Source organism: Macaca nemestrina, chromosome 8 (assembly GCF_043159975.1).
Source record: "Macaca nemestrina isolate mMacNem1 chromosome 8, mMacNem.hap1, whole genome shotgun sequence".
Taxonomy (NCBI): Eukaryota; Metazoa; Chordata; class Mammalia; order Primates; family Cercopithecidae; genus Macaca; species Macaca nemestrina.
In genome coordinates, this window is record NC_092132.1 from 112,230,764 (window position 1) to 112,245,071 (window position 14,308).

At 39.7% G+C, this 14,308-nt stretch overlaps 1 protein-coding gene across 2 annotated transcripts in view; it reads right to left on the reverse strand.

The window, feature by feature from the left end:
• Positions 1-14,308, reverse strand: part of LOC105476526 (DNA polymerase beta) — a 39,991-nt gene that overhangs the window by 12,377 nt on the left and 13,306 nt on the right. For both annotated transcript variants that reach the window (XM_011732513.3, XM_071068328.1), the window contains exons 6-9: positions 13,436-13,485; positions 10,334-10,385; positions 8,725-8,779; positions 8,557-8,629 (exon numbers count right to left, since the gene is read on the reverse strand). In XM_011732513.3, the coding sequence (XP_011730815.1) occupies positions 8,557-8,629; positions 8,725-8,779; positions 10,334-10,385; positions 13,436-13,485 (230 nt within the window). The remainder of the gene's footprint in view (positions 1-8,556; positions 8,630-8,724; positions 8,780-10,333; positions 10,386-13,435; positions 13,486-14,308) is intronic.

The window sequence follows — 14,308 nt, forward strand, 5'->3', positions numbered from 1 at the left end:
CGGAGGTTGAGATCTGAGAACCGACAGACTACCTGCTCAAGTGGGTCCCTGACCCCTGAGTAGCCTAACTGGGAGACATCCCCCACTAGGGGCAGTCTGACACCCCACACCTCACACGGTGGAGTACACCACTGAGAGGAAGCTTCCAAAGCAAGAATCGGACAGGTACACTTGCTGTTCGGCAGTATTCTATCTTCTGCAGCCTCTGCTGCTGATACCCAGGCAAACAGGGTCTGGAGTGGAACTCAAGCAATCTCCAACAGACCTACAGCTGAGGGTCCTGACTGTTAGAATGAAAACTAACAAACAGGAAGGACACCCACACCAAAACCCCATCAGTACATCACCATCATCAAAGACCAGAGGCAGATAAAACCACAAAGATGGGGAAAAAGCAGGGCAGAAAAGCTGGAAATTCAAAAAATAAGAGCACATCGCCCCCTGCAAAGGAACGCAGCTCATCGCCAGCGACGGATCAAAGCTGGACGGAGAATGACTTTGACGAGATGAGAGAAGAAGGCTCCAGTCCATCAAACTTCTCAGAGCTAAAGGAGGAATTACGTACCCAGCGCAAAGAAACTAAAAATCTTGAAAAAAAAGTGGAAGAATTGATAACTAGAATAATTAATGCAGAGAAGGCCATAAACGAATGGACAGAGATGAAAACCATGACACGAGAAATACGTGACAAATGCACAAGCTTCAGTAACCGACTCGATCAACTGGAAGAAAGAGTATCAGCGATTGAGGATCAAATGAATGAAATAAAGCGAGAAGAGAAACCTAAAGAAAAAAAGAAGAAAAAGAAATGAACAAAGCCTGCAAGAAGTATGGGATTATGTAAAAAGACCAAATCTAAGTCTGATTGGGGTGCCTGAAAGTGAGGGGGAAAATGGAACTAAGTTGGAAAACACTCTTCAGGATATCATCCAGGAGAACTTCCCCAACCTAGTAGGGCAGGCCAACATTCAAATTCAGGAAATACAGAGAACGCCACAAAGATACTCCTCGAGAAGAGCAACTCCAAGACACATAATTGCCAGATTCACCAAAGTTGAAATGAAGGAAAAAATCTTAAGGGCAGCCAGAGAGAAAGGTCGGGTTACACACAAAGGGAAGCCCATGAGACTAACAGCAGATCTCTCAGCAGAAACTCTACAAGCCAGAAGAGAGTGGGGGCCAATATTCAACATTCTTAAAGAAAAGAATTTTCAACCCAGAATTTCATATCCAGCCAAACTAAGTTTCATAAGTGAAGGAGAAATAAAATCCTTTACAGATAAGTAAATGCTTAGAGATTCTGTCACCACCAGGCCTGCCTTACAAGAGACCCTGAAGGAAGCACTAAACATGGAAAGGAACAACCGGTACCAGCCATTGCAAAAACATGCCAAAATGTAAAGACCACCGAGGCTAGGAAGAAACTGCATCAAGTAACGAGCAAAAAAACCAGTTAATATCATAATGGCAGGATCAAGTTCACACATAACAATATTAACCTTAAATGTAAATGGACTAAATGCTCCAATTAAAAGACACAGACTGGCAAACTGGATACAGTGAAGACCCATCAGTTTGCTGTATTCAGGAGACCCATCTCACATGCAGAGACATACATAGACTCAAAATAAAGGGATGGAGGAAGGTCTACCAAGCAAATGGAGAACAAAAAAAAGCAGGGGTTGCAATACTAGTCTCTGACAAAACAGACTTTAAACCATCAAAGATCAAAAGAGACAAAGAAGGCCATTACATAATGGTAAAGGGATCAATTCAACAGGAAGAGCTAACTATCCTAAATATATATGCACCCAATACAGGAGCACCCACATTCATAAAGCAAGTCCTTAAAGACTTACAAAGAGACTTAGACTCCCATACAATAATAATGGGAGACTTCAACACCCCACTGTCAACATTAGACAGATCAACGAGACAGAAAGTTAACAAGGATATACAGGAATTGAACTCATCTCTGCAGCAAGCAGACCTAATAGACATCTACAGAACTCTCCACCCCACATCAACAGAATATACATTCTACTCAGCACCAAATCACACTTATTCCAAAACTGACCACATAATTGGAAGTAAAGCACTCCTCAGCAAATGTACAAGAACAGAAATTATAACAAACTGTCTCTCAGACCACAGTGCAATCAAACTAGAACTCAGGACTAAGAAACTCAATCAAAACCGCCCAACTACATGGAAACTGAATAACCTGCTCCTGAATGACTACTGGGTACATAACGAAATGAAGACAGAAATAAAGATGTTCTTTGAAACCAATGAGAACAAAGATACAACATACCAGAATCTCTGGGACACATTTAAAGCAGTGTGTAGAGGGAAATTTATAGCACTAAATGCCCACAAGAGAAAGCTGGAAAGATCTAAAATTGACACTCTAACATCACAATTAAAAGAACTAGAGAAGCAAGAGCAAACACATTCAAAAGCTAGCAGAAGGCAAGAAATAACTAAGATCAGAGCAGAACTGAAGGAGATAGAGACACAAAAAACCCTCCAAAAAATCAATGAATCCAGGAGTTGGTTTTTTGAAAAGATCAACAAAATTGATAGACCGCTAGCAAGACTAATAAAGAAGAAAAGAGAGAAGAATCAAATAGATGCAATAAAAAATGATAAAGGGGTCAGCACCACCGACCCCACAGAAATACAAACTACCATCAGAGAATACTATAAACACCTCTATGCAAATAAACTAGAAAATCTAGAAGAAATGGATAATTTCCTGGACACTTACACTCTCCCAAGACTAAACCAGGAAGAAGCTGAATTCCTGAATAGACCAATAGCAGGCTCTGAAATTGAGGCAAGAATTAATAGCCTACTAACGAAAAAAAGTCCAGGACCAGATGGATTCACAGCTAAATTATACCAGAGGTACAAGGAGGAGCTAGTACCATTCCTTCTGAAACTATTCCAATCAATAGAAAAAGAGGGAATCCTCCCTAACTCATTTTATGAGGCCAACATCATCCTGATACCAAAGCCTGGCAGAGACACAACAAAAAAAGAGAATTTTAGACCAATATCCCTGATGAACATCGATGCAAAAATCCTCAATAAAATACTGGCAAACCAGATCCAGCAGCACATCCAAAAGCTTATCCACCATGATCAAGTGGGCTTCATCCCTGGGATGCAAGGCTGGTTCAACATACGGAAGTCAACAAACGTAATCCAGCATATAAACAGAACCAAAGACAAAAACCACATGATTATCTCAATAGATGCAGAAAAGGCCTTTGACAAAATTCAACAGCCCTTCATGCTAAAAACGCTCAATAAATTCGGTATTGATAGAACGTATCTCAAAATAATAAGAGCTATTTATGACAAACCCACAGCCAATATCATACTGAATGGGCAAAAACTGGAAAAATTCCCTTTGAAAACTGGCACAAGACAGGGATGCCCTCTCTCACCACTCCTATTCAACACAGTGTTGGAAGTTCTGGCTAGGGCAATCAGGCAAGAGAAAGAAATCAAGGGTATTCAGTTAGGAAAAGAAGAAGTCAAGTTGTCCCTGTTTGCAGATGACATGATTGTCTATTTAGAAAACCCCATTGTCTCAGCCCAAAATCTCCTTAAGCTGATAAGAAACTTCAGCAAAGTCTCAGGATACAAAATTAATGTGCAAAAATCACAAGCATTCTTATACACCAATAATAGACAGAGAGCCAAATCATGAATGAACTTCCATTCACAATTGCTTCAAAGAGAATGAAATACCTAGGAATCCAACTTACTAAGGATGTAAAGGACCTCTTCAAGGAGAACTACAAGCCACTGCTCAGTGAAATAAAAGAGGACACAAACAAATGGAAGAACATATCATGCTCATGGATAGGAAGAATCAATATCGTGAAAATGGCCATACTGCCCAAGGTAATTCATAGATTCAATGCCATCCCCATCAAGCTACCAATGAGTTTCTTCACAGAATTGGAAAAAAACTGCTTTAAAGTTCATATGGAACCAAAAAAGAGCCCGCATTGCCAAGACAATCCTAAGTCAAAAGAACAAAGCTGGAGGCATCACGCTACCTGACTTCAAACTATACTACAAGGCTACAGTAACCAAAACAGCATGGTACTGGTACCAAAACAGAGTATAGACCAATGGATAAGAACAGAGTCCTCAGAAATAATACCACACATGTACAGCCATCTGATCTTTGAGAAACCTGAGAAAAACAAGAAATGGGGAAAGCATTCCCTATTTAATAAATGGTGCTGGGAAAGCTGGCTAGCCATAAGTAGAAAGCTGAAACTGGATCCTTTCCTTACTCCTTGTATGAAAATTAATTCAAGATGGATTAGAGACTTAAATATTAGACCTAATACCATAAAAACCCTAGAAGAAAACCTAGGTAATACCATTCAGGACATAGGCATGGGCAAGGACTTCATGTCTAAAATACCAAAAGCAACAGCAACAAAAGCCAAAATTGACAAATGGGATCTAATTAAACTAAAGAGCTTCTGCACAGCAAAAGAAACTACCATCAGAGTGAACAGGCAACCTACAGAATGGGAGAAAATTTTTGCAATCTACTCATCAGACAAAGGGCTAATATCCAGAACCTACAAAGAACTCAAACAAATTTACAAGAAAAAAACAAACAACCCCATCGAAAAGTGGGCAACAGATATGAACAGACAGTTCTCAAAAGAAGACATTCATACAGCCAACAGACACATGAAAAATGCACATCATCACTGGCCATCAGAGAAATGCAAATCAAAACCACAATGAGATACCATCTCATACCAGTTAGAATGGCAATCATTAAAAAGTCAGGAAACAACAGGTGCTGGAGAGAATGTGGAGAAATAGGAACACTTTTACACTGTTGGTGGGATTGTAAACTAGTTCAACCATTATGGAAAACAGTATGGCGATTCCTCAAGGATCTAGAACTAGAAGTACCATATGACCCAGCCATCCCATTACTGGGTATATACCCAAAGGATTATAAATCATGCTGCTATAAAGACACATGCACACATATGTTTATTGTGGCACTATTCACAATAGCAAAGACTTGGAATCAACCCAAATGTCCATCAGTGACAGACTGGATTAAGAAAATGTGGCACAAGGCCGGGCGCGGTGGCTCACGCCTGTAATCCCAGCACTTTGGGAGGCCGAGGCGGGCGGATCACAAGGTCAGGAGATCGAGACCACGGTGAAACCCCGTCTCTACTAAAAATACAAAAAAAATTAGCCGGGCGCGGTTGTGGGCGCCTGTAGTCCCAGCTACTCGGGAGGCTAAGGCAGGAGAATGGCGTGAACCCGGGAGGCGGAGCTTGCAGTGAGCCGAGATCGTGCCACTGCACTCCAGCCTGGGCTGGGCGACAGAGCGAGACTCCGTCTCAAAAAAAAAAAAAAAAAAAAAAAAAGAAAATGTGGCACATATACACCATGGAATACTATGCAGCCATAAAAAAGGATGAGTTTGTGTCCTTTGTAGGGACATGGATGCAGCTGGAAACCATCATTCTCAGCAAACTATCGCAAGAACAGAAAACCAAACACCGCATGTTCTCACTCATAGGTGGGAACTGAACAATGAAATCACTTGGACTCGGGAAGGGGAACATCACACACTGGGGCCTATCACGGGGAGGGGGGAGGAGGGAGGGATTGCATTGGTAGTTATACCTGATGTAAATGACGAGTTGATGGGTGCTGACGAGTTGATGGGTGCAGCACGCCAACATGGCACAAGTATACATATGTAACAAACCTGCACGTTATCCACATGTACCCTAGAACTTAAAGTATAATTAAAAAATAAAAATACAAAAATTTGCCAGGCATGGTGGTGTGTGCCTGTAATCTCAGCTACTCAGGAGGTTGAGGCAGGAGAATTGCTTGAACCTGGGAAGCAGAGGTTGCAATGAGCTGAGATCACACCACTGCACTCCAGCCTGGGCGACACAGCGAGACACCACCTCAAAAAGAAAAAGAAGACTAGACTGTGTACTGGACATCCATGGAAGCTATTTTAGTAAAGGAAATTCTACGCCTTCTCTTCTTCTCATTTCCTTCTCCTAAAAGCTGGATGTCTTTCACCCTCTGCCTACCAACAACGTTTCACTTTATCTAAAAAAACAAAAACAAAAAAACTGTATGAGCGAAAAAACAGAAACAACCCAAGGGTCCATTAATAGGGGACTGGATAAATAAATGAAGTATGATACATGCATACAACTGAATGTTACGCAGCTACAAAAAAGAATAAGGGGCCAGGTATGGTGGTTCATGCCTGTAATATCAGCACTTTGGGAGGCTGAGGTGGGTGGATCACTTGAGCCAAGAGTTGAGACCAGCCCAGGCAACATAGTAAAACCAGGTCTCTACCAAAAAAAAAAAAAAAAAAAAATTAGCCGGGTGTGTTGGCACATGCCTGTGGTCCCAGCTACTCTAGAGGTTGAAGTGGGAGGATCACTTCAGCACAGGAGGCAGAGGTTGCAGTGAGCCGAGATCACGCCACTACACTCCAGCCTGGGTGACAGAGAGAGACCCCATCTCAAAAAATAAATAAAGAAGGAAGTTTTCTACATACTGATATGGAAAAATCTCCAGGATATATTTGTAAGTGAAAAAAGCAAGGTATAGTATTGTATACATATTATGTTACTTTATGAAAGAAAGGGAGAAGAAATAAAGGTGGTATACTAACATGTAGTTGTATTTTCAGGAAGAAACATTACAAGAATCCATAGGGAAGTGGTTCTTAATGGGACTTAGTAGGAAGGAGTAGGAAGGAGTGCACAGGGACTGTGGAAGTGAGACATCTTAGTGTATACCTTTTTATGTGAAAGCATATAACCATACAACATACCCCAAAAAAGTAAAAATAAAATAGAAATAAATAAATCCAGGAAGGTTGTCATAGCCATGATAGCAAGCATGTGGCTTGCTGTACCTCCAAATCTACATTTTGAAAAGACAGAATCCCAATTCCCACCTAAGGAGGTTCTTATTTAGCAGATTTGTAGGAGGGTACAACAACATGTATTTTTTTTTTTAAGTCCTAGGTATTTCTGATGCAGACATACTTGAACAACTGGTTAATTTCAGTTCTCTCATTTTGCAAGTATGGAATCTAAGATCAGGAGAGACATAACAGTGGTAGATTTGGCCTCAGACCCCAGGTCTTTTGACCCCGGTCCAACGTTCTTTCTACTAATCAGTGAGTATGGATTTAGTCTTCTCTCCCCAACTCTAGATTCTTACAGCAGCTACCCAGAGTATTCCTGACAGGCCATCACCTACTTCCTAGACAAAATCCCATAGGTGACCAGAGATTCAGTTCAGGTATCTATTCTATCTACTCCAACATACTCTAAAATGTTTTAAATAAGGTTTTTCTACTCCAATTTTAAAAGTTAACTTTTTTTTGAGACGTAGTCTCGCTCTGTTGCCCAGGCTGGAGTGCAGTGGCACGATTTCGGCTCACTGTAAGCTCCACCTCCCAGGTTCATGCCATTCTCCTGCCTCAGCCTCCCAAGTAGCTGGGACTACAGGTGCCCGCCACCACGCTCGGCTAATTTTTTGTATTTTTAGTAGAGACAGGGTTTCACCGTGTTAGCCAGGATGGTCTCAATCTCCTGACCTCATGATCCGCCCGCCTCAGCCTCCCATAGTGTTGGGATTACAGGCGTGAGCCACTGTGCCTGGCCAAAAGTTAATATTTTTAAGCATGTATGAGTTTTTCAAAATTTTAAATCAGTAAGACACCAGGATTGTGTGGTTCTTTCTTTGCTCACATTCACATAGTAAGCAGAACTCTTCTGATGAATCCGCTTGTTGTAAGAATTGGTTTTGAACTGGTACTTCTAAAACATTATTCTTAGCTCTATTATAGAAAACTTGGGCAGTCAGGCATGGTGGCTCACGCCTGTAATCCCAGCACTTTGGGAGGCCGAGGTGGGCGGATCACGAGGCCAAGAGATTGAGACCATCCTGGCCAACATGGTGAAACCCCGTTTCTACTAAAAATACAAAAATTAGCTGAGCATGGTGGCACGCGCCTGTAGTCCCAGCTACGCAGGAGGCTGAGGCAGGAGAATCACTTGAACCTGGGAGGCAGAGGTTGCAGTGAGCCAAGATGGCACCACTGCACTCCAGCCTGGTGAGAGAGTGAGACTCTGTCTCAAAAAAAAAAAAAAAAAAAAAAGAAAAAGAAAGGTAAATTAACAAAACTACCCACAATTTCACTATCATCTAGCCAAAGAGCCAAAGACTACCATTACTAGCATTTCAATATACTTAAAGTCATTTAATAAGTGTCATTAAAACTAGTCATTAAAATATCATCCTATAATAAAATCAGGATGAATTTCCCCTTGTTACATATTCCCATCTATAAACAAATACCCTTAACTAATACTACTAGGTCTTAGTGAGTCTATGAAGTACCACAAATTACATCTTTTTAATCCAAGTTCTTCACATACATTAGGCAATTTTAGTAGCAGGGCAAAAATAACCCAACATTAGGAAGTATGTTACCTCTTCTGAAACTGCCACAGACTGTAGCAATGTATTCAGAATCCACTTTTTTAACTTCATTTAGTACAATATCCTAATAGAAGAAAAATTAAGTCAGTATTCCCAAAATGGCTTTTCACACGTGACACTCTCAATTCTAATCAAAGAATATAATTTGACACATCTTACTTGCATTTGTAACATCTCTTCACGAGGAATTCTTTTTTCAAAGTCCCCAAAGTATCTATAAAGACAGAATAAGTAGACAAAAGATTTTTGCAAAATTTAAATCTCCTTAAAAATTAAATTGTCTTTTATAACAATTGTCCAGGCCATACCAGCAGATCATTCTCACAAATCAAGGCTAGAATGAATTCATTGAGAAGACAACAGCAAAATTGGGGGTGGGATGAATGGGGGAAGGTTTATTCCTAAATTGGATCAAAATCCTTAAGTGTCATCCTTTGTAATATTTCAAAGACTCCATCTAAACTTATTTGTAAATAAGCTACCTATTCATGTAACAAGAGTAAATAAATACATTTAAGTTAGGGCATAATTTCAAAGTAGACTGCTCTCTACTGACAAGGCAAGGGGTTATGGTTTATGGCTCTTACAACCTGCAAAATTATATTTTCAAATACTATCCTGTAACATGGATGAACTCAGACAACAATATGCTAAGTGAAAGAAGTCAGTCACAAAAGACCACATACTGTATGACTTCATTTACATTAAGTGTCCAGAATAGGCAAATCCATAGAGATAGAAAGTAGATGAGCAGCTGCCTAGGTCTAAGGTGGGTGTAGGGGGAGGCAATGGGGGAATGACTAGTAATAGGTACAGGGTTCTTTCTGAGATAACAAAATGTCCTAAAACTGACTGTAGTGATGGTTGCACAACTCTGTGAATATACTAAAAGTCACTGAATTGTATATTTTAAATGGATGAATTACAGGACATATGAATTACATCTCAATAAGGCTGTTAGGAAACTCAGTGTGAAACAACATCTAAGCATATGCTTCAGCATGATGAAGCGCCTGTTCACAGCCAATTCTCACCAAACCAGTTCTTCAGAAGACCTCCATTTACTACAGAAATGCCAGGAAAGCAAGAATCATACCATCTAGGTCTCTTACTGGCTCAAGATTTTGGAATGGTAGTGTAAGTTTAAAATATTATGGTAAAGCATCAATAGGAAAATTCAAAAGGTTATTAGAACTGAATCACCCACAACACTATATAATGCCAGAAAAGATATATATAGTGCTTATGCACTATAACTGTACAAAATAATTATTGATGCTGATATAGAAATATGCCTAGGAGTTATTCCTATATGGTTATTTAGGTATGAGGTTTGTCCTTTTTTTTAATTTAGTTTTTCACATTCATGTCCTATCTTCTTGGGTAGACTATAAACTCCTTAAAAGTTATACTCAACCTCTCTATATCTTTACCTCAAACCTAGTGTAGTGCTTTGTACAATGTGAGCATGAAATAAAAACCCACTGACTGCCTGATACACTCAGTCCTAGGTATTTCAAGAGGAAGTTCCCTGCTAAAGTCGAAAGAACAAGGGAAATCCTCAAAACAAGTAAACTAGAAAGCAAAAGTGAAAGCATTGTGTGAACACAGGTAGATACTCTATAGAAGTCCACAAATCTTAGCACTTCTGAATAGGAAAATGGTTGTGGTTTAGCTAAGTTTGAAGAGTCCTCGTGGTATATAAAAGAATGTCTATAAAAATTTTACTTTTACATCTCAAGTGTCAAAAGAAAATTTGCCATCTTACTTCAGCCCAATTCGCTGATGATGGTTCAATTTATCTTCATTTTTTCTGAGATCTGTACAGAAGATAAATAAAGATAAATAAATTGACATGTTAATTTAAATGCTTTTCAGGGGAAAAATGCTAAACTCAATGACTTTTTATAAAGAACCACCTGGGGAACAAATACACTGAAATGACTGAAAACATAATGAGAAAAAAATTTCAGATATGAAGAGCTAGATAAAAGTGACTCTTAGGGCTGGGCACGGTGGCTCACACCTGTAATCCCAGCACTTTGGGAGGCCAAGGCGGGCGGATCACGAGGTCAGGAGTTCGAGACCAGCCTGGCCAACATGGTGAAACCCCATCTCTACTGAAAATGCAAAAAATTGGGCATGGTGGTGTGCCCCTGTAATCCCAGCTACTTGGGAGGCTGAGGCAAGAGAATCACTTGAACCCGGGAGGTGGAAGCTGCAGTGAGCCGAGATTGCACCACTGCAATCCAGCCTTGGCAACAGAGTGAGACCCTATTTCAGGAAAAACAAACAAACAAACAAACAAAAAACCAGAATGACACCAAATTTTACTGACTACAGCAAAAAACAACCTTATAAGAACCAATATGGTTTAATTTATTCTAAGAGTAGCAGTAGTAACAACAACTTCTAAATGTTTTCTGATTAACCAGGTTTATTCATATTATTCATTTTTCTTTCACTCTTTCATTCCATTAGTACTGAGTAGTAGATTTGTGCAGTCATTGTGCTAAAAATCCTGTGAAGCCGGGCGCAGTGGCTCATGCCTGTAATCCCAGCACTTTGGGAGGCCGAGGCGGGAGGATCATGTCAGGAGTTCGAGCCTAGCCTGACCAACACGGTGAAACCCCATCTCTACTAAAACTTCAAAAATTAGCCAGGCATGGTGCTGCGCACCTGTAATCCCAGCTACTCAGGAGGCTGGGGCAGGAGAATCACTTGAACCCAAGTGGCAGAGGTTGCAGTGAGCTGAGATCGCACCACTGCACTTCTGGGCAGACAGAGCAAGACTCTGTCTCCAAAAAAAAAAAAAATCCTTTTGAAAGGAAAACTATTACTGTACCTGCATTTTTTAACTTAAAAATTGTCGTAACATCCCATATTAAGTCTAAAAGTGACTTAGTTCCATTCAGGTGTCCCTTTATTGGACATGAGTCCAGCTGTGAGCCTTGTTAAAGAAACAGCAAGATAAACATGCTTAAAAAGCAATTCCTACAAGCCCCCTTATAGTCACAAATACACACATTCACTCTGGAGATATAAAATGGAGAAAAATAAGCATCTTTATGAATCATAGAGCACTTAATATTTCCTATGGTTGTGTGCACACAGAATACACTAAGGTATATGACTAAAACTGAAGTGGAAATATTGAGTGTGTTATATAGATATATATAGTTATAGATATCAATAGTTGTATTACTTATCTGTGAATTGTAAAATAATATAAAAACCAGAACAGTAGATCCTTGACACTCCCAAGAGATGCAACTCAATACCTCCAAGAAACCCACAGATTCTTGACCCCTTTAGCCAATCATTTCTCTCATATAAGCTGTCTATACCACAAGCAGCAAAGCATAAACCCCCTATGAGATGCACATGTAGAGTTCATTCTCTAGCAATATGGCTCACACAAATTCTTAACTTAGTAATATTACTGATCATGCCTCATAAGAGTTGGTTACCATTTTTAAGTAGTACTTACTATGTACCAAGCACTCTGCTAAGGGCTTTACATACATTATTGCATTTAATCGTATGAAGCACAAATACCCATTTTGTAGGTGTGAAAACTGAAGCAATAAGGTCATCCATTCTTAAAAAAGTAGTGGAGGTGGGATTCAAAGCCAGGTCAGTCTCCAAAACCTGCCTAACCACTGGACTGCTTGCAAACAGCTGAACTCACAAATACTAAATCCCAAATGCCAAGGATACGCTGTAATGAATCCATATGTGTACATACACCCATGAAAAGTATAAAGAGATACTTACATGTAAAGGATTACTATATTTAAGGAAAACATTTTATAATTACTTGTTAGGCTCTATTTTTATCTTTTTTTTCAAAGCAAAAATTTCTTTAATAAACCATTACAAATCTCTTACAGAATCTTTCTCAATAATATATAACTTAGCTTTTAATCTGATACAAGATTTTATTGCTTAAAATTTTATTAAAGAAATAAAGGGGGCTGGGCGCAGTGGCTCACGCCTGTAATCCCAGCACTTTGGGAGGCCAAGGTGGGCAGATCACGATGTCAGATCGAGACCAACCTGGCTAACACGGTGAAACCCCGTCTCTACTAAAAATACAAAAAAAAAAAAAAAAAATTAGCTGGGTGTGGTGGTGGGTGCCTGTAGTCCCAGCTACTTGGGAGGCTGAGGTAGAATAGCATGAACCCGGAAGGCAGAGCTTGCAGTGAGCCTAGATCACGCCACTACACTCCAGCTTCGGCAACAGAGCAAAACTCCATCTCAAAAAAAGAAAAAGAAATAAAGGCAATTTAGATATTTGAAAAATCTGCAAATGATAACTATTTCATTGCTTTTAGGTCAAGAGATTGGTTCTTGGTCTTTTTTTTTTTTTTTTTTTTTGAGACAGAGTCTCACTCTGTAATCCAGGCTGGAGTGCAGTGGCACCACTTCGGCTCACTGCAACCTCTGCCTCCTGGGTTCAAGCAATTCTCCTGCCTCAGCCTCCTGAGTAGCAGGGATTACAGGTGCCTGCCTAATTTTGTATTTTTAGTAGAGATAGGGTTTCACCACGTTGGCTATACTGGTCTTGAACTCCTGACCTCAAGTGATTCGCCTGCCTCCCAAAGTGCTGGGATTACAGGTGTAAGCCACCATGCCCGGCCCTAGTTCTTGGTCTTCTTAGTTTTCTCTGAGTTAGTTACAAACCTAAAAATGTTTATGATGGTAATATAAACTATACCCTATACCTACTCTACTACAGAGTTAAAAAGAAAATCTTATCATTTGTATCTGATTGAGAATGGATTTTTCAATTTGAAGTTTGTTAGAGCACTAATGGTACTTCAGGACCATATTTAACCTGGAATTAGTGACCTACAGTCATACTCACCTTCTAGTGTTTTAATTCCTTCATCTACAAACTTCCTTGCAGCAGATGGACTACAAAAAGAAAAGCATTACTTCAATAATGGGTGAAACTTGGGATTCTTGTAACAACCATGTCTTAATAGTAAGAAGAGTTGCTATTAAGCTAAACAAGACCTGCTAAAATGTTGCATGGCTACTTTGGTAATGTTCAACTTTATCCAAAGTATGAATTATTGAAGTGTCAATCATTAGGAAGACAACTATGAACTCAGACATGAAAAAGATGTCTAAGCAGCTGCTGTCATACTGCGCATGTACAGATGGCACTTGAAAACCGTTCATTCATTGAACTAAGATTTACTAAGAGCCATTATGTGTCAGATACTCTTCTGGGTGGTGAAAACGTAGCAGGAATAAGAATGTAAGTGGGTAGATAGAGACAATAGATAGTTACATAAACAAGAAAAATATCAGTGGATAAATTAAAATAGAATGATATGACAGAATGGCTGGGTCCTACTTTAGACTGAGTGGTATAAGGCCTTTGAGATGATACCTAAGCTGAGGTTTGAATGACTAAAGAACCAGCTATCTAGGGGATCAAAGAGAAAAACATTTCGGGAAAAGGAAACAATTAGTGCTAGGGCCCTAAGGCTGGCATGAACTTGGCCTGCTCAAGAGAAGAGAAAAATTAGGATGCATAGAGTGATGTAAGTGATGGTATGAGGTGCTATGGAGCAGTACACAGGTGTTACACTCTGCTGTGCTTTTACAGTCATGGTGATAGGTTTGGATTTTATTCTGAGTGCAATGGAAAGCTATTAGAAGACACCACACAAAGCAATGACAAAATCTGATTTAGGTTTCTAAAATATCACTTTATTCATATAAATAA